General features: G+C 55.6%; 1 protein-coding gene across 6 annotated transcripts in view; it reads right to left on the bottom strand.

Moving 5' to 3' along the window:
• Positions 1-21118, bottom strand: part of COL5A1 (collagen type V alpha 1 chain) — a 162338-nt gene that overhangs the window by 119284 nt on the left and 21936 nt on the right. For all 6 annotated transcript variants that reach the window (XM_082624008.1, XM_082624010.1, XM_082624009.1 and 3 more), the window contains exon 2: positions 4514-4681. In XM_082624008.1, the coding sequence (XP_082480134.1) occupies positions 4514-4681 (168 nt within the window). The remainder of the gene's footprint in view (positions 1-4513; positions 4682-21118) is intronic.

The following is a 21118-nucleotide window of genomic DNA, read 5'->3' as shown; positions in this document are numbered from 1 at the left end:
TCCCAGAGAGGGGGTAGGTTTGGCCATGTGCCGTTAGGGAAAGGCTGCAGGAACAGTTTGATCAAGGGGCAGATGTGCAGCAAATGTCTGAGCGCCACCATGTCCAGCAAAGTTTGCCAGGTCCAGGTGGAGGGTGAGGAGGTCAGTGTGGCCATCTGTCTGAGGACAGGCTGGCTTCACTGAGGGACCAACTCAGGCTGCCCTTCCACGGACAGGAAGCCATTTGGAAAGAGGCCCGTGGAGGCCACTACCGTCACAGCTGTCCCCCCACGCTGCCCTCCAAAAGTGGGATGTGAGAGGGAATCAGAGATCCCGGCCTGAGTGAACGGCCGTGGTAGGGGAGGGGGTTTGCGTGCAGGCCCCAGGGGGAGACCCCAGCCAGGCCAGTGGCAGGACCTCAGTGGTGGCCCTTTGGTCCCTGGGAGTGAGCGGGCACTAAGGGGCCCAGGGTGGTATCTGACCCCAAGCATCTCAGAGGCCCCTGCTCCTGTCCAGGATGGACTACAATCACCAAGTGAGTCCGTGAGCCCCTCACTCCCATCTCAAAGGGTTGCCTGCCTCCCGTCCCCACCCCGTGATGACTCCACGCCTCTTACAGTCACCCTCCTGCCTCAAATAGCGAGAAGAGCGGACATGGGAGGGCCCCTCCCCCTCCCTGCAGCGTGACGCACAACCCAGGACCATGAACACCCTTGCTCCCGACTCACTCAGACGCTGCCTCCCAATTTTTACATCGCTACGGTAACACACGTTCTCAGCTCAGATAAGCTGAAAGGAGAAATTACGTTTAATATTCATCTCCCTCCTGGCAAAATAACAAAGGATGTGTTGTCACTTTATAGACCGTTCATTCTCCTCTGGACATGAGCTGGACGCTGACACACTTTATAATCTACACTGTCCGGGAGAGACCCGCCTGCTATCCAACGCTTTGTATTTTGTTTCTCAGAGAGAAGTCAAAACTGAGGGGTGAGCTCAGCAAGAGACCCAGTTACTTCCTTAGACCATTTCCTTTCCACCTGGGCTGAAGCCCAAAGGCACGGAGCAGTTTAGGTGTACAGTGGGCGTTTAATAGGTGCATTTGCTATTAAACTGAACCCTACTAAGCCAACACTTATAGGTTCTGCTGGACAGAGGCTGATTCTGGAGGTCTCGCCCCACGGTGGAGGTCAGGCCTGGAGTGAAGGCGGAAGAGTGAGTGGGGGACGTGACTATGCCCAGGCCCCGTCTCAGATCCTGAGCAGGAAAGGAGTCTCAGCGGCCCCGAGGTTACCAGAGGGAGGGCAAAATGGGGAGAGGACCCCAATCCTAGGCACGAGAACAGAGGAGGGGGCCGCGTGACCACGGGGAGGCTGCCTTGCCTGGATATTGTCTTTGGAGGGGATGGCTGGACCTGGATGATGGCAGCAGGCCTGTGGTTCCGGCACACCCCCAGGAGCCGGGGCAGCCTCATGGGACACGCCTGCCTCCTGCATTCAGGGAGGGCCCATGACGGCTTCTTCTAGGGTCTCAGGCCAGCCTTACCTTGACGTGCTGCCCCCGACGCCCGCAGGCAGAGGGTGATGAGGCCCAGGAAACGCCCCCCTCCAGGCAAACTGTGCAACCCTCTCCGGTTTGTTGGTGGCCTCCGCTTCCCACAAAGCGTCACCGTCCTGGGTTCTGCTTTAGTCCTTACAGCCTGGTCTACCCAGTGCCAGGACCACCCAGCACCAACCATCAAGGTCAGTAACTTGGAGTTGCACTCCTGGCCCTGCTGATTCAGGACCCGAATTACAAGCTCTAAGCAAGACTAGAAAATCCTCTTTGGATCGGGGAGGAACACTAGGCCCCGTCTTGCTGGCAAGTGCAGAGAACACCAAACTGCTTCTCTTCACCTGCTGGGAAGGGGGCAAGTCCCCTGAAGAACCCCAGCCCAAGGAGCCTTGATTTCCCCAAAAGAAACGGCCTGGATCGCAGGCGATCTGTACAAAGTGGGAGAATCAATGACTGGGTGAGGCCGGCGTCTGGGCTGGGGAAGGGGGACAGGTCCTGCAAAGGTTCCCAGATACCTGCTCAGCTTTGGCCCCCAAGCCCGCATCCACGACCCAGGCCCACCCGGACTGCACAGGGGCGCCCGCATCCCCAGAGAATCCAGGTGGCCTCTCGGGAGAATGATGGGGGTTTTCTCATTACGGGGAGGCCACCCGGACCCGGACCTCCTTTGCACTGAGACGTTTAAAACGTTTATGCTCAACTCGGGCCACCATGGCCTCGGCCTGGCTGGGGCCACCTGACCACACCACCCCTTCCCTCTGCAGCTGCCCAGCAGACACAGCGTCTAAAACGCAGCCAAACGCCACGGCTCCCCAGGAGGCCAGCGTCCAAGCAAAAAGCAAGACAGGTGGGTGCCCCTTCCGAGGTTTCCAAGAGAGGAAAGGCCAGAGAGGCTGTGTGGTTTCATCAACCCTGGGGCCTGCAGAAAAGACCCCCTAGAAGTTCCTGCTTAAATCATCCCCAAGGACCTCCAGTTCTATTTGCCATTAATGAGACGATGATTATATATGGACCCATTGTACCCCACAAGCTAATGATGGCTAGAAGGCCCTGTAATGGCCTTTTAAACTCTTTGAGTATCTAATCAAGATCCTAATTTGAGAGGTTAGGAAAAATGTGGGCTTAAAAAAAAAAAGATCCCTGGGCTGCCCTGGTGGCGCAGTGGTTGAGAGTCCGCCTGCTGATGCAGGGGACACGGGTTCGTGCCCTGGTCCAGGAGGATCCCACATGCCGCGGAGCAGCTAGGCCCGTGAGCCATGGCCGCTGAGCCTGCGCATCCGGAGCCTGTGCTCCGCAACGGGAGAGGCCACAACAGTGAGAGGGCCGCGTAAGGCATAAAAAAAAAAAAAAAAAAAGATCCCTGTCTGCTGTTGAGGAATTCATACCAGATCTCCAATAATTGGCCTGTATTCTGAGACCCTGTGATATTTCTCACCCCAAGATAACCGGGGTCCGGGGGGCGGGCAGGGATACTAACTCCGATGAATTGGTTGTGACCCTGAACTGGGTGGCAGGGATCAGATTAAACTAATTGTCAGCAAAGCAACTACAGATGACCTCGAGGTAGGACACCTAATTCCACAGGACGGCTTTGGAAGGTGACCGCGTCACAACACGTCAGGCAGTGGGTTTCTGTCCCAAAGTGCAGTCACCATTGTTTGGGGCCGTCAGCTCTCACAAGCCTCCCCTGCCCCCAGCCCCTCAGTCCCCCTAGGACAGGAATTCTAAACTGGGGACTCGGGGCAGGCGAGCAGACAACTTCTGGGTGATTCTAAAAGATACGCTGGCCCCAAGAAAGGATAAGATACACTCCTCTGGCCGTGCGGGAAAGTGAAGTCCCCGCGGTTCTCTGTGGCAAGTGACCCAGGAGCCCTGGCAGTGACCCCTGTCTTCAATGACGGTCAAACGCTCTGGAAGGGGGATGTCTGGCTCCCAAAGGTGGTAAAGTGGGGGGGCTCTTTAAGATAGTGAAGGGGCTTAGGGCCCCGGACAGATATCTCACCGACCCCAAATGACATTCTTGGGAAGAGCAGACCCAGCCCCTCTCACAGAGATAAACCCTTAAAAGTCCCCATTGGATTTAAAGGAAAGCTGAGAAAAGAGCTGGGGTGAAGCAGAGAGTTATGAGTGAAAGGGTGAGAGGGAGCAAAATGCAGCCCCTGAAGGACTGCGTCCTCCTGGGACCCAGCAGGGATGTGACAAAACAGAGACACCATTACTTGTCAAAAGACTGAGCCCTGATTCAGGGTTCAATGTCCAGGGTGCATGCAGTCACCAAAAAGATGACGTAAGGTCTTCTAATTATCACAAAACATCTCCTGAGGTGAGTTCATCTGCCCAAGGTCCCCTGGGCCCTCTCTGATGTTGAGTCAGGAAGAAGAACTCCTTTGAGGTGGAGGGAAAGGTAATCAAACCTGGGCCTAGTTAGCCGGTCCAGATAGGCCCCGAGGGTGTGAGGGGGGCAGTCAGGGACCACTCGGATGCTGCATCCGAGCAGCAAACATCACTTCCCCCTCTGGGTACGTAATTAAAAGCAGCGACGTGACACTTGGCAATTGATTCTCATTAAAAGCCTGCACTCTCTTGCTGGGAGCCATGACGTCTGATTCATGGGTCCCTTAACGTCCTCGCCCCCAGTTAAGCTTCTGTCTGGAAGCGTTTCCTTTCCCGTGACCCCAGGGTTTCTCTTAACCCCGTCACCCGGGAACCATCCATCTCCTTTTTGCCTTTGGAGTCCTGACAGACTGTCCACAGCTGGAGAGACACCTGCTTGGAGAAGCAGTGTGAACAGATGAGGCCCCGCTGTCCCTTTGGTGGTGGACGGTGAGGGGTGCCGGTTGTGTATTCACTATCCTGACATCAAACCAGGCTCATCCGCGGAAAACCAAGCACGTTTCGCCACCCCACCAGGCTCTGGTCCCTGGCTGGGGGTGGGAGATGGAGCCGCACCTCCCCCCAAGGCACACACGCCGTCTCTTACCAGGGTACAGCTGCTTGGTGGGCGCACTGAGTTGGGCATCTTTTGTGACCCTGTAAGCAACATCCGGGCCTTTGGAAGATCGCCGTGCTGCACAAAAGCCTGTAGTCTTGGTTATTCCGTCAGGCAGGCTGTGAAAATCTAGAACCTTCAGGAGATCTGCTGGCTGAGCTGAAAGGACAAAGAGGAGGTGCAGGGTTAGCCACGGGCAGGAAGGGAGTGCCCACAGGGCAGGCCCACCCTCTGGTGAGCCCCCGGAGGGTTTAGATGAGCTGGAAACCAACCTTCACCACCTCCCTTCACCCACACCTCAATCTCTGACACTCAGAAGATAGATACCAAGGGATCACCTCAGAAACCGGGTGCTCTTGGGAGCAGGACACCCCACTCTGTAGAAATGCACACGGCCAGGAATGTTCCCGCCCTGGTCCCTGCAAGCAGCCACCCACCAGGAGCAAAGCCTCCCTGATTTTGCACTCACGTTGCTCTTTGTTTCCCCAAGTGCTGTACAAGACCCGGGCTCCCAGACACCTCTCCTCATTAGTGTCACAGAAGACCCACCCCAAACACAAGCTGAAAGGCGGCGTTAGATCCCACAGCTGATGGAAGCGGCTTTATAAAGGCCGGTCTTACGAAACTGGAGTGACTGACAGCTCATGAAATCTGTTATGTAACTGCCGGAGCGCATGCCCCTCCTGGGTGCCACTGAGAACAGCGGGTATGCCCCTGGCACATTTTATCCCCCATCCTCATCCAATTAAAACGTAATTTTCCCATAAGAGTTTAACAAATAGATTCTATTTGCCCCCAGAAGACCGGCGCATACAGGGCAAGACAGTGCAGAACCAAGAGCAAGAGAGGGGCGGGTCCCTGCATCTCTTCTGGTAAGTTCCTGACCTCTCTCCAGGGCCCCGCAGAGAAGGGAGCAGCCCCTGATGGCAGGGGAGAAGCTGGCATTCTGGTGAGCTCAGCCGTCCCCCACAAATGCAAAACATAGCCTCCATGTGCCGGCACATGCCCCAACGACAACAGAAAGATCCCAGACCTCCAGGCTGTGAGGACCACAGGCTTGCGATCCACATGCCCCCCTGCCCTAAACAAAGCCAGTTTCGTATGGAAAGTTCAGCTCATGCTACTACAGACAAGAGTCCTGGGAGTCCAGGCAGAGAAAGTAAACTCGAACTTGGAGTGAGCGTGACAGGACATCTGTGCAGCTGGGCTTTTGGGGAACCCAGTGGCCAGCACCCGCCTTTCCATGTGGGTGCGGGTGGGGCTGCCACACCCCCTCCACTGGGGCATGTGGGCCTCCCTGGCCAATCAGAGCACAGCACCACCCTGTCCCTGGGGCTTGGTCCAGGGCTGGGCATGTGACTGGACCAGGCCAAGGAAGCTCCATCCTGGGGCTTTTTCCTCTCTGCTCTGCTGGCTTCACACATGGATGATGAACCTGCAGCTGCAGGTGGCTGTCTTCTGGGGGTTGGGGGAGCGCCTGTCTGAGGATATGGACAGACAGACTCCCGCCACACAGCTTGGGCTCCTGGATCAAGCTGTGCCTGAAGAAGACTCATCTATACAAACCAACAGGTTGTCATCATGCTTATGCCAATTTGGGTTAGATTCTGACACTTGCTACTAAAAGCCCACATCCACTGCTGGGTGCAACACTGGGCTGACACAAGCTTGCCCCTGGGATCTCTGGGCTCCTTAACTATTGAGTTCCCCGGCCCACTGACCTTCCTCCCCAGAGGGTCGTTACATGCCTGGGACTCGCTCAAGAGGAAAGTTCCACCTTTTTAACAAGGGTGAAAGCTTTGGAGGTGAGAAAGGACCACCAAGGCCGGTTTCCCCTTGGCCGGGTTCTGAGCAATCCTGCAGCCAAGCTGTTGCATGTGGAACCCAGCACAGCTGTCGGGGTAGGTGGCCATGCAGCCCCGCTGCTTGTCCAGGTAAGTCCTTAGCAAGAGAATCACCCAGATGGAAGCCTGGAAGGGGAGCAGGTGCCGGGCGGGGCGTTTAGGGCAGGCACGGTGGACGGTGCCAGAAGGAAAGGGGGGATGGTGCCCTGTAGGCCATTCCCACCATGAGGAGCTGGGCATGAGGGTAGGACGGCAGGTTGGGCCAGGCTCTCAGGGGGACCAGGGTGGAAGCGAATTGAAGCTTCTCTCCATCACTAAACACACACCAACACCTGGCCCCGCCCACAGTTCCCTGCAAGGCACCGTAATGCCCAGATTCCAGGGTTCTGAGGTCCCCTGTTCCAGCGGTGTCATTTCTACAACTCGGCTTTGCTGCACACCTCTGTCACTTTAATCAAGGGACCAGAAACCTGGGGGATGAGGATTTCCCACCTCTGCAGAGAGAGGGGCACGGTAGGGACCCAGGACACCCTTGGTCCAGGCTGGCGTCCACCACGAATAGAGCTGCTGCTTCTCAGGGCCTCTCTGATTCTCCTGGGGGGCTTCAAGCTCCTGCCCAGAGCCCTCCCCCCACACAGGGGCGTCAGCCCCTTGCGCGTGGGTGGCACCTCCAAAGCGCTCAGCACCAGCGACCTCTCCCACCCCGCCCCCCCCACCAGAAGCTTGTCCACTTGACATCAGAAGCAGAGCCAGACGCAGGTGCCTGGCACAGCCCAGGGCCTCGACTTGGCCTATGGGGAGAGATGGCCGTGCCAGCCGCTGGCTCACCTGCCCTGTGACACAGCCAAGCTCTGGCTCATCTCTGAGACGGTCGGCTCCAAGATCGGCTATGGCCAGGAGAGGCATCAAAGATCCGGGCTGAGTGTCTGGGACTCACATCCCAATCGCCGTGATGCTCTTCCCAGATGTGCAGGCTTGTGGACCTGCTTCTTCTATGGCCAACAGAGAGAGCTGTTTCCCAGAAGCTTTCCAGGCCATGTTTATGGACCTCTGCTGCAACAAGCTGAAAAGGCCACCGACATTTCCAGGCCCAATGCCACCCCTCCTGCTTGTGCCAGAGCTAAAAAAGTATTTTTTTCATTTTATAAAAGGTGTGGTAATGGCTTCCATGGTCTCTCGTCCCCGGTGACGCCAGAGACCCCCTCTTTGAACTGGGAGCCTTGGTTCCTCTATCAGGGCAAGAATTCCACTGGGAGACAGCACCAGCTTTGGGGACAAGTGGGTGGGGTCTCGAGCCCAGCATCACCCCCCAGGGAGAACATCTCAGGGCCACTTCCTCTGGGAAACAGCACAGCACAGTTCCTGGGACCCGAGAGCCTTCTCCTGGCTCCTCCCTCCGAGCAGAGGACGTCCCGGGGCTCCCTGGGGATCACCGTGGTCCACTGGTTCAGGGAAGACAGGAAAGGAACTGACCGTGCAGCCCGTGCACACTACCAGGGGCCCCTCCCCACCTGAGAACCACAGGTGACGCGAACAAGGCAGCTCCAAGGGCTTCGTGGAAACACAGCCTGGTGGCTTCCACGTAACCCTGGTCGTGACGGGGATCGCCCCCGTGCTGGGAGCCCCCAGGAGCGGCGGGCGCCAGGCCTGGGCTCACTCAGGCTCTTCCAGTGTCTTCCTGTTCCGCGGAGCCTGGGCGGCTGAAAACTACATTTCCCAGACTCCTCTGCGGGAAGGGCTCGGGATGAAAATTATGTTCCACACTCAGAGGGGAGCTGGAATGGGAGAGAAAGAAACTCTCTTCTTGCAGGATCTGGGACCAGGTCATGAGGTCCACTGACATTTGCAGACTTCTTGAAGTCTGGGTGCCCTCCCACTCTGGTGGTGTGACCATGAGTGGGGGGGGGGTCTGGTGACCCCACCACTCCTGCTCTGCCAGTGGCTGTGTGAGCCCCCGATTCCTGCACTCAGTCTCCTTCCCCTGCAGTAGCCCGCTGCTCCCTTTCTGCTTGTGCACTGAACCTGCCTGAGACCGCGCAGATGTAACCAGGTATTACACCCACAGACCCATAAAGGAACGGACGCCGGAGAGGTCAGTTTTAAGGCAGAAAGGGGGCGGCTGAGAAAGGATTTGGAAACGTAGAGTTGAGTTCCAGCTGCCCTATGCCAGAAAGGCAGCATGAAGGCCCTGAAAAGCAGTGGCACGAAGCAGGAGCTCAAATATAGAAGTGTGTGCTGTACACCTGAAACTACACAACACTGTGAAACAACTGGACTTCAATAAAGAGATATATATAGAAGTGCAGGATGGATGGATGGATGGACAGATGGATGGATAGACGGACAGACGGATGGATGGATGGATGGAAAAATGGATGGATGGATGGACGGATGGATGGATGGATGGACAGATGGATGGATGGGTGGATGGATGGATGGACGGATGGATGGATGGAAAAATGGATGGACAGATGGATGGATGGATGGACGGACGGATGGATGGATGGATGGACGGATGGACGGATGGATGGATGGGTGGGTGGATGGATGGATGGACGGATGGATGGACGGGTGGATTGATGGATGGATGGGTAGATGGACAGATGGATGGAAAGACGGACAGATGGATGGATGGACAGGTGGATGGATGGATAGATGGATGGATGGATGGACAGATGGATGGATGGATGGAGGGATGAACAAGCAACACACATGTGAATGGTGCAAATCAGGAGGTAGATGTCCCAGAGACAAATTTTTACAATTGGCCTGCTAAGCAGTCAAACATTTCAACTGCCAACGGCAATGTCTCCACCAACCACACTAAGATGACCTCTCTGCCTCCCCCAAAAGGCACTTCCACAATCATCCCTACAAGTCAGCTGCCCTGTGCTCCTCTGGACACAGAATAATGGAATAAGGGAGCTCCATGTCACCCAGGGTCCTGCCGGCCCTCATTTCACAGCTGCAGGACACAAGATGCCAAAGCAGCCATGCAGAATGACTGCAGCACACTGCATGCCCAGGGCACTCATGACCTGGACCACCCGTGGGTCACTCTGACCCAGCATGTGGAACCAGAGACGGCAGGACTAAAACCACACTGGTGAGCCTGGAGGACATGGCACACAACCCCGCCGAGAAGAATCAAGCTCCAGTAGCCAGCTGGCTGGTGACACAGCCGGGGACAGCATCACTGTGTCTGCCCAATGCTCCGCTCCCCTGCCCAGAACTAGCAGAGCTGCCGGGGGGTTGGAGAGGGCATCCAGCACCTAGGAGAGCAGATGGAATCAGGTGACTGCTCTTAGCAGGAATTTAAATTGGTTTCTGGCAGTCAGCTGGCCTCTGGACACCCCTCCACTGTGCTCAGAGCAAGGAAGGGGCCACTGAGGCCAGGGCGCCAGCCTGCCCAGGCTTGAGGGTCCATCTCAGGCTCAGCAGCTCCTCTTTTGCGAGGGGAGCCCCTCATGGAAGAATGTTTCTCTGCCAACAACGCCAAGTCACGGCCCGCTCTCAGGAACGGGCGGAGGAGGGAAAGTAGGGAGAGGACTTGGGGTCACCACCCTGAGCTACAAAGGATGCGTCCTCAGAACGGTACCAGAATGTTCCAGCCGGGCGCTGCCGACTGATGCCACCAGTGTTCTGCCAGCCCCAGGGCACGAGAACACCCGGGGCTGGGGGAGCCTCACCAAGTGCTGACATCAGCACCTCATCCCCCCAGCCCTCCTCAGCCCTCAGAGCTTGATGTGGGAGGTGGGGTTCAGAACAAAAGTGACAGCCAGAAAGACCCACCTGAGCCCAGAGGCCCAGGGAGAGGGAGCCATTTCCACGGTTTAATGATTCACCAAATTTAATGTCCCCAGGTCTCAGCGGGGACACCAGAATAGCAGCAGGGCGGGGCGGTGGAACCATCAGTACGGATGGAGCTTAGTCACCAGCCATGCAGAAGCTGCTGCGCACACCGGGCACTCAGCCACGTTTGTTGAAAGACTAAGTGAGCAAACCCACAGCTCTTACATATGACAGGCAGAGAGGGGGGACATGACAACTTGAACACTGCCGCTACCTAACCCTGGCGCGCTGTCACCGCATCACACTGGACTTAACTCTCGGAGTGACACTGAGCTGCAAGCAGGGGACACACCACCGTTCCACGTGCTGGGAAGGGGCTGGGTCGAGGTCCTGAGAGTCGGGCCTCCTGAACGAGGCTTGCTAGGGTTTGCATTGGTTCTTGCTCAAATTCCACTCCTGTTTCTGCTTTTCCCCCAATAAGCTATGCATATTCTTCAGCACGTGCTGTCGGTAAAGACTGCCTTTGAAGCCCATGCCAGACAGTGTGTTTGGTCACTGTCCCCCTCCATCCTAGAGGCTCGTGCAGGAGTCTGTGATGTATCAGAACTGCTGGCGGGGCGCCTTGAGATTCCACCAGGTAACCCATGACTGAGTCCCATGGGAGGCCATGGCCCTGGTGACGCATGCATAGGACACTCCAGACCCCGGGTTCCAGGCAGCGCCGCTGGGTAAAGTGAAGCCAGCTTGAGTCCCCGGCACCCCAGGGGGAGTGATGCTGACCCCAGCCGAGGGGACTCAGTAGCCTCACTGGACTCCCCAGGCCTCCCCGGCCCTGGAGCTCCGTGGCCTGTCCTCCCAAGCACACAGCCCGACATCTGCCACGCCGGGCCCTCGACCCTGAGCCTGAGGCCAAGTCCTGCCAGTGTCTGGGGGCTGCTGGAGTAGAACAAGCCGGACGTGCATGATGGGGGGCCGACGGGGGGGGGCGGGGGTGAAGAGGTGTTTGCTCACTCCAAGGTCAACGCCACTATGTCTTCAAAATTCTCTGAACTGTCTAATTTCAGAGCTAGAAGGGGTCATAAATAACACCCAGGCTGACAACCTTTCTTCTGAAAGAGGAGCCGTGTGGAGAAAGGGTGTGACCATCTCGAGATCACACAGCAGGCTGGTACGGAGCCGCCCTCAGCTTCTGATCCGCTCCAGTCCGGAACGTCCTTCCACTCGGCACCAGCAGATAAAAGACGGAGCTGGTGACGGGCCCGAAACCGCCGCCCCACTGCCCTCACTGCCCTCGCTGCCCTGGGGTGTCTGTCGTTCCCTAAGTATAAATACACCTAATTCCCTGCGTGAGATGGGGCTGCCGTCCTGGGCTGCGAGCCTCAGGAGGGCAGGGGCCCGGCCTGGTGTGTCCCTGCTGAAGCCCTGTCGCCCGGCTGGCTCTCACGGTAATTGCCACCGAAGGGAGCATCTGTTCTGCATTTGCGGGGCGCCCAGCAGGCTCACCCGGGAAACACACCTGCCTTTCCTGCTGTCCCTGCTAGATCCCATCTTACGCTTCCCGGAAGCAAAAAAGAGTCATGGCTCTTACAGGACCGAGGGACGGCCAGTGAGTGGGGTGGGGGGAGCCGAGGGCCCCCTCACCCCGGGCCAGGGCCTCTCCCCACCAGCCCTCCCCACGGGGCCCCGGCACAAAGCACACGGCCCTGTCGGGAAGGTCAGCCCAGCAGGTTGGAAAACAAACAGGCTGCTTCGGAGGCTCCGAATGAAATTCTTCTTCAATGACCCAACTGTGGGAACAAAGCAAAGGGGACGGCCGGGGGCAGGTGAGGCAGGACACTGGGTGGCCATCCCCTGCCGGACCTTCCCCGGCTGCCACTCACCCAGGGATGTCACAGGGGCAGAGACCTGAGCCCAGCGCAGGGGAACTCGGCCCGTGGCCACAGGTTCACAGGCTCCTGCGCTGACAAAAACCACCGCCCTTAGCTCTCCTCGGTGGGTCCCCTAGAACCTCCCTCTCCTCTGCCCGGCATCAAGGGCACCCAGCCCTCTGACCCCAGCCCTTCCCAGGGGCCCATGCGCCTCACCCATGCCACGTTACACGATGCCCAAGAGCGGCATCCCCGGGGTGTGCAGTGCCCAGCGCACCCGCCCTGCTCAGGCCGGGGGGCCGCCTGAAGGACTCTGAGGCTCGGCAGAGCAGAGCGTGGCGGATTGGAGGACGGAAGGGCTAGACTCGAGCCCAGCTCTGCCCGCCCTGCGCCAGGGTGCCCTGCGGGAATAGACGTGAGGGGCCTGCCCGCCGGGCAGGGGAGCCCCTCCATCCCCGGTTCGAACCCCGCCTGCCTCACACCATCTCTGACCTCCTGTCCATCTCTGTGGCTTCCTGGGGACGAGGAACAGCTGCCAATGAGCCCAGCTCGGGCCCACGGGGCCCGGTGACAGTGCGCTTGTCCCTTGCCTCTGGTCCATTTTTCCGTTTCTGAAGAAGGGCTGAGGACCCACCAGCAGGGCTTCTGGGGGGATTTTTACCGAAGGAGACAGCGCCATTGTGTGTCATCATCCCCACAGACCCGCCTGACTTGGCCTCCCCCGCGCCCCCAGGGGTGACACAGAACACCCGGGTCAGGGTGCAGTGGACGTGACGCTGACCCAACTCCCTCGTGGGCCACGTGGCCCTGGTGACAGGGAGGGGCCGCTTGGCAAGGAGGCAGCACCAGGACAATGGCTGCAGGGGTCTGGGGCAGGGCTGGCGGGTGGCGGCACCCAGCCTGGGGGAGGGGCAGCCGGGCCCTGAGCTCTCCGCTCCCTTAGTCATCAAGACGGCTCACCAAGTAGGCACCTGCCTCTGCAGATGAGGAACCTCAGGCTGGGAGAGGTCAGGTGAGTCATCCCAGGTCCTACTGGGATGCAAACAGCTGTCTGGCGGCAAAGTCTCCCGTCTCCCCCGACACTTCGGGGAGGAGAGACGGCAGGATGCTCCCCGTGACACCTCCAGAGAAACCACTGCCGAGCTCACTCTCCTTCCAGGGAGGGAACAGCAGAGAGCACGGCAGCAGGGATGAGGTGGAGCTAGGTCGCTCCAGGGCAGAGAGAACCTGCTCCTTCTAGAGGTTCAGGACCTTGGGAAGGCCTCGGGTGGAGAGAAGATCCTCAACCTCCCCCGTCAAGGGATGGGGGAGACGCTCAAAACCCCGGGCTAAGAGAAGAACAACAGGTCAAAGGATGCCTCTCCTGTTTTACTTTCTACCTCATCAAAATGCTGGTCTGAACATCAACTGAGAAAGCATCTCAGAGACACAGTCCTCCTCTCCTTTGTCTCTTCAAAGTACCACATGGGATGCTCAGTAAACCCTCACTGAAGGATGGACACATGGGCACAGGGATGAAGTGAATGGAAGAATGGAGAGATGGGTGGATGGATGGATGGATGGATGGATGGAAGGATGGATAGATGGATGGACAGACAGATGGAAGAAAGGATAGGACAGATGATTAATGGAAAGATGACAAAAAGGAAGGACAGATGAAGCATGACTTCACAGAAGACTGAACAGATGGATGGATGCAGGGATAAATGGATGGATGAGTGAGTGGAGGAAGGAAGGAATGCCGTCATCTTGAAGATTCAGTGATAAACTTTCACTTCTCAAAGACTTCAGACACCAGCCATTCACCTGACCACTTCCCTGCCCTAGTGGCCACACTCTCCCTCTGGGCCAGAGGTGAAGTCCCGTGTGATGCAGGTGTCTTATTCTGCGGCAACCTCCTCCCCGAGCAGAGGCAAAGGCTGCACCCTGGCTCAGCACCCCTGAGAAGGGCCTGCCTGGGGGTAACGTGTGGTACGTGCTCAGGGCTCTAGGTCCTCCGGGGAGTGAGGCGGTGCAGAACGGACCACAGAGAGGGCTGGCCGCCCAGCCCCCATCAGCAGCAGGGGCCTGGCGTAAGGTGCCAGACCTGGCAACTGGAACACATTGTTGATCACCCTGCTCCTGGTCCCCTCCCAGCCTCACGGCTCTCCTCTCCTGGCCAGAAGGTCAAGAGCTCTGAGAAGCTTTTGACAGGTGGTTGGGAGATTTTATGGTGAAATGTCAGCTGGCGAGGGCATCGCCCTGCCTATAAACACAATGTTGCCAGGGGGCGGCCACGGTGGGGAGGCAACTCCCCCATCCCCGCGTTCAGAGATGGGACGCGTCTGAAACTTGCTTCCCCCGGGTTGTGATGGCCATCTTCCACTTCTCGTTGAGGCTGACCCGAGTGTCTGGACACCTGGCACCTCCACATCATCCCACACTAAGCCCAGATGCTGGCGGTGCCTCTGCAGGTTTCAAAAGGATGCAGGTGCCACCACCCAGCCTGAGGGCACCTACAGTCCAGCCTGGCCACCCCTCAGCATACACATGGTTACTTAGAAGTAAGTCATGTCACCCACGAGGACTCACTCGAGGGCCAGGTGACCGGCAGAGTCCTTGGGAAGGAGTCCTGCAGCAGGAGCAGAGAGGAAGACAGGGCTGCCGGGAGCTGGCAGGGGCCTCTCGGCTAGTCTGGAGCCACACAAGGAATGTTCCAGGCTCAGATGCTCCCTCACCCAGCAGGGCAGCGTGGGGACATCCAGGCAGGATGGAGCCGGGCCACACAGAGCAGGCTTGTTCCCACCGTCCTGACGGCTGCGGGTGCTGCAACCAGACTTAGACCCCACTGAGAACTGGGAGGAAACGTCACAGCCGAGGGGCAGGAGCCCCGAGAAGTATGGACATGTCCAGCTTCTCCCTGCGTTTACTCCACACCTCTTCCTCTCATCGGTCATCCCTGCTTTTCACCTGCCTTTATAAAAACGTGTGAGTATATACGTTCCTCTCCTCTGTCAACCCTCAAAGGTTATGAACAGAACAGACACGGCCACAGACATCAATCCTGCATCCGACTGCCAACGATGCTGCAGGGCAGAGAGGGCCGGGCGCTGCCAGCAGGGGCCGGTCCAGAGCGGAGCCCACAGGCGTGATGAGGAACCACACGGTTAATCTCAGTTTCCTCAGAGGTAATTTATCCCTTGTTCCGGAGGAAAGGGGTGCAGATGGCACCCAGCACCAGATTCCACATGCTGGGGTTGGCTGGGTTTGCTCGGGCAGGCCCTGCACAGCCCCACCTGCTCCCAGGAGGCCCAGAGGGAGGGCTGGCTGCCATCGGGCCAGCTGGGGTCACACTGGCAGAGGCCCCTCTGCATCCAGGGCCTCGCCCAGGCGGGGCACCCGGGGAGCCGTGCTAAGGAGGGACATGGCTACGGGCCAATTACAGAACCGCACCAGCTGTGGACCAGACCACTCCACCCCAGACAGCATCTTGAAAGGGACCAGCAGGACCTGTCCCTGAGGCTGGCCTGAGCTGCCACGCGGGCTTCATTCACTCAGCGATGCTCTATGAGGCCTACTGCGCTTTGGCATGTGGGGAAGGTCCAGGCCGTTTCTGGACTCACCCTCCCATCACTGCAGAGGCCAGGCTGGACCCTGGCTGCGCTGACCTGTGCATTTGCTGCCGGTGGGGCCCCAGGAGGAGACTGGGCTTCCTGCACGTGTTAGTGGAGTCCTCAGGACCCGGGACTAGAAACAGTGACACCCACGATGGAACAAGTGCTAGCACACTCCAACCAACAGCGGCTCCATCACCCACCCCGGGCCTCCTGCCTCTCTTGGGAAGCCGTGAAAGGCCACTGGAATTAACAGCACCAAAAACGCTGGATTTCCAGACTCCTTCCCTCCCTCGAGAGTTACAATGACAAGTCAAAGTGGTGGCCACAGGAGACCCCTTTGCTTCATGAAGGCCCAGGAGAACAAGGGGCCACCATACACCGGGGCAGGCCTGTGCCTCCTCCGTGTCACCCCAGCTCCCCACCACAGTCTGCCCTGGACGGCAGCAGGTGCTCCTGCAGCCCTGCCACTTCCCCACCTGTGAGCTCCTTGAGAGAAGGGACAGTGGTACCCTTTGTCACAGCGGAGGAGAGAACTTAGCCTGGGGTAGACACTCAGCATAGTGAATGAAGGAACATCCAACCAACCGGCCATTTTGAAGCCAACCAACGTCCAAAGGGAACGTGCCTTTGGGGATCCAAGATAAACGCCAGTGGGAGAGATACCTTTTGTGGGGGGTGGCAATTTTGCAGCATTCCAATTAGGCTGTACACATAGATGGACCTGGCATCCCCCCCTCTGAGGGGAAATCCTGCACAAAGGCCTGTATACATGCAAGGACATCCAAGGCAGTGTCATCTGTAATAGAACTGGAAACAAGGTAAATGGGAACAGGGCCGGGAAGATCCCACATGCCGCGGAGCGGCTGGGCCCGTGAGCCACGGCCGCTGAGCCTGTGCGTCCAGAGCCTGTGCTCCACAACGGGAGAGGCCACAACAGTGAGAGGCCCGCGCACCGCAAAAAAAAAAAAAAAAAAAAAAAAAAAAACATGCTAGACTGTTTCCCAAAGGGGCTGTACCAGTTTGCATTCCCACCAATGTATGAAAGTTTCTAAAATCACATAGCATGAGTCCCCCAGTATTCTTCTTTTTCAAAACTGTTTTGGTTATTTTAGGTCCTTTGCATTTCCATATAAATTTCAGAATCATCTTGTCAATATCCATTTTAAAAATGCCTGCTGGGATTTTAATTGGCATTACACTGACTCTGTGGATCAACTTCAGGGGAAAATGATACCTTGACAATATTAAGTGTTTTTGTCCATAAGAATGGTATCCAATTCTTCAGATCTTGTTTAGTATCTCTAAGTGATGTTTTATAATTTTCAGGTATTTTATCATATATATCTCTAAGTATTTCATATTTTTGATGCCACTGTTTAAGTTTCTATTTCTGACTGTTCATTTCTACTATCTAGACATAGGACTGATTTTGGTATACTGATTTTGATTCCTGTGACCATGCTAAACTTACTTATTAGCTGTAGAGGCTTTTGGGTAAATTCCTTAGAATTTTTAACACAGACAATCATGTGGTCTTCAAATAAAGACAGTTTTAGTTCTTCCTTTACAATCTACATGCCTTTTATTTCCTTTTCTTGCCTTGTTGCACTGGCTAGGATTGCCATATAATATTGAATAGGTGTGCTGAGAGCAGACATCCTTGCTTTTTTCCTGATCTTAGCGGGGAAAGCATTCAGTATGTGGATTTTACATGAATATCCTTTATCAGATTGAAGAAGTTCCCTTTTACTCCCCATTTACAGAGACTTACTCATCATATTTTTCATTTAAAACTATTACAAAGGAGTATGTAATCCTAGTTTTGTAAAAGCAGGTGTAGAAAAAATACTGGAAAATAAATACATCAAAATGTTCAATTAGTCATTTATTCAGCTGCACTTAACAGAAACCACCATAGCGTCAGCATCATTGGCACCATGGTTTAAACAAGTAAGGGATGATGAGAATGGATTTTTATTTTAACAATTCTATGATGCACGTGTATTTGTATAACAAATTAATGGCATCATAAATGCCAATCGATGTCCAGCAGGAAACGGCATTATATGATTAAATAACTGTCCTCTCTCCATGTCTACCTAAAAATGCAAGATAGTCACAGATCTCTTGTTCTTTGCCTTGATAATGGGCAACGTTTAACTGGTCTTTATAAGACAAAACTGCATTTGCACTTCTCTGGACTGTCTATGCTTCCCAGAGTCTGACATTTGAAGTGGGCCACCCCACACCAGGAGTCCTCACAGGGCCCCCTTTGTCAGGCCTGGCCAGCTCGCCCCTGCCCTTTTGCACTAACATGTGGACAAAAGCAAGTGCATCTGTTGGCTCCTTCATTTTCCAGCACTGACATCAGCTGGGCTTTGCCTTGAAATTCTCATTGGAAACGCCAGCTTTGGAAATAAAAGATGGTCTAACACCTATTAAATGTCACAAAGCAATATTCCCTGCTCCAGATTAAGGTCACTGTCTGGACCACCAGCGCCTTCACACACTTGCCCAAATGTGCGGCTCCTCACACAGCCCCAAATGGAGCGGCTTTCAGAGCACAGGCTGCAGAAGGATCCTGGTGTCTAGGTGGTTCTATGTATTTAGCGCTGAAATGACTTTATTCAATTATGTGATTCAAGGAAAACAACACTGCACTGGGTCACTCTGACCTTCAGAGAAATATGTCACAGTGCTTCCCCCGGGACCAGAAGGCATCTTTCAATCACTAGAGCTACGAAAGTCTTCAAAACACTCTAACTAGGCCTCAAAACCAGCCACGTGGACACAAAATGAACTGTGCATGGACTCCATCAACTCCCCTGGGAGGCACCACATACAGGGAGCGGGACCGAGCCCTGACTTCCACAGTCACTACCCACGAGTCTGTACCACCAGTCCCGGCTGAATTTCCTGGGCCCCACACTCAGTGGGGTGACGAAGCCAGATTTCAGGTTCCCCCCTACCCCACTCCACCAGGTGGACAGCTGCAGTCTCTCCAGGAGTCACGGTCACCGTCTCAGAAAGTTCCATCCACCTTCCGGAAGTGGGTGGAGGGCAAGAGTACAGAGCTACACGGAGCCCATTTCCACTCCTGGAAGATCCACGGACAAGAACACATCCTCTGCCCCAGACCAGGTGAGCAGACCGCTGCCCTTTCCTCCACACCTTCCCCACCCCAGCCCAGGCCAGCCCAATCTTGCACCCATCTCTGTAGCACGCCCAGATGTGAGCCCCACCCTAGCCCACTCTTCCCTCATCCTCCAGTGTAGACGCCCAAGCACACTCATTCGATGTGACCTCCTTGGTGGGGAGAAGATCCTACCAAGCTGGACCCCGATATCACTGTTCACTCAAGCAGCCACAGCAGGCACTCAGCAAATGCACAGATGGCCCAAGAGAGGGAGAGAAGGGGAGGGGAGACAATTAGCATCTACTGACTGTCCAGTAGGTTCTAGAAGATGCCCTTAGGTTTCCTGACTACATGAGAGGAGGTGTCTAAAGCTAGGCATGCACATGAATTGTAACTGTTATTAATCATCCAACTTCTACCAACGACCCTGTAGAGTAGGAAGTGCCACTCCATTCTCCAGACGAGGAGACTGTAGTGCCCAGAAGGCCCAAGTGATCTGGATGAGCCACAGGCCCAGCAACGGTCACGCCAGGTCCCAGGCATTAAAAGACAGCTTCCTGCTGCTTCCCAGGAGGAGAAACGGGGGAGTGACTGGCTTACAGGGGGGTGGGTAACCCCAGTTCTATCACATGGGGTCCACCTGGGCTCAGCACCTGAGGATTAACAGTGTCCAGGGCACAGTAGCTGGGGCAGTAACTGCCCACCCTTGGCTGGAATGTAATTCTGCAATAAAAGGGCTTTACAACATTCTTGTGCTCAGATGCAGTGAGTCAATGTCTAGGAATCCACCCTAAGGAAATAATCAAAGAGGATTCACCAGAAGATGTTCATCCAAGTGTTATTTATAACACAAACAACTGGAAACGACTCAAATCCAACATGAGAGGAACAGTTAAGTGAACTCCAAGGCAAGCCTCTGATGGAATGTCGGAAGCCATGAAGATACTTACAAAGAGTTTGTAATGAATGACACAGGAAGCGTCCACGAGGAAGGCACACACAACACTGTTTCTATACATGAGCTCAGCCATGAAAAGGGGAAAACGTGCGGAAAGTCTGTGTCCCCCGCAAAATCCAGAGAGTGAAATCCTGACCCCCAAAATGATGGCTCCAGAGAACTCCCTTGCCCCTTCCACCATGTGAGGACACAGCGAGAAGGCACCAGCTATGAACCAGGAAGAGGGTCCTCCCCTCCACCAGGCTGGCATCTTGATCTTGGACTTCCCACCCTCCAGAACTATGAGAAATAAATGTCTGTTGTTTATAAGCCACCCAGGTTGTGGTATTTTATTACAGCAGCCCAAACAGACTAAGACAGAAAGGAAAGAAAAAGGCATTTTTGTAGTTTCCTATTTCCCAAATTTGCTAATAAGTGTGCTTTATTTTTATAGTCGAGAAAAGTTAACAGAGGTATTTGGAGAATTAGTAGAATCTCTGAATGGACAACCAAATATCCTGAAACACGAACACTCCACCTCCGGGTTCCCAAGACGGAGTTTATCTTACGTTACTGCCAACTGGAAGGCTTCCCATGCTGCTCCCCACCTGTCCACGCCCCACCTCTGCTGAGAGCTCCAGGTCACCTCCCACATCCCCAGCTGCTCCAGAGCCACAGGCTTCCCTTTTCTCCTAAACTCCTACTAAAAAGCTGCCAGCACCTCACAGCTCTCCTGACTACACTGCCCTCTGCTGCTGCAACTGTATTTATCCTGTCTCTGAGTTCAGGCCAACAAACATGGGAGGATCTCGTGGTGGGTGCCCGGCACCACGCTCGGCACTGCAGAAGCTGAAGGGCGTCAGCCATTCCTGGCCCTCGAGGAGCCCTAGGTAGAGGGTGGGAGTCTGGGGTGGGCGTATACACCCTGATGCAAAAAGGAAAAGTGGTTTGGTGGAGGGGGCAACCCAGAACTGTGATGGAAGAATGGACGGATCAGTGGGTGGGCAGATTTGATCTGGATGATCTGGATCAGTGGGTGGGTTTAAGGTCTGGGTCATGGGTGGGTGGGTGAATGGATGGATGGATCAGTGAATGGATGCTTGGTTGGATGGATGGATGGATGCATGGATGGATGGATGCATGGATGCATGGATGGTTGGATGGATGGGTGGATGCATGGATGCATGCATGCATGCATGCATGGATGCATGCATGGATGCATGCATGCATGCATGCATGCATGCATGGATGGTTGGTTGGATGGATGGGTGGGCGGGTGGATGGATGGATGGATGGATGGATGGATGGAAGGGTGGGTGGATGGATGGATGGACGGATGGACGGATGGATGTATGGATGGATGGACAAAGACAGCAATACACCTTCACCAGTTTAAACTGAATTTAGGGACCCAAAGCCTCAT

This window comes from Mesoplodon mirus, assembly GCF_964341445.2.
Source record: "Mesoplodon mirus genome assembly, chromosome: 1".
Taxonomy (NCBI): Eukaryota; Metazoa; Chordata; class Mammalia; order Artiodactyla; family Ziphiidae; genus Mesoplodon; species Mesoplodon mirus.
This window is presented reverse-complemented; position numbering and strand designations above follow the sequence as displayed.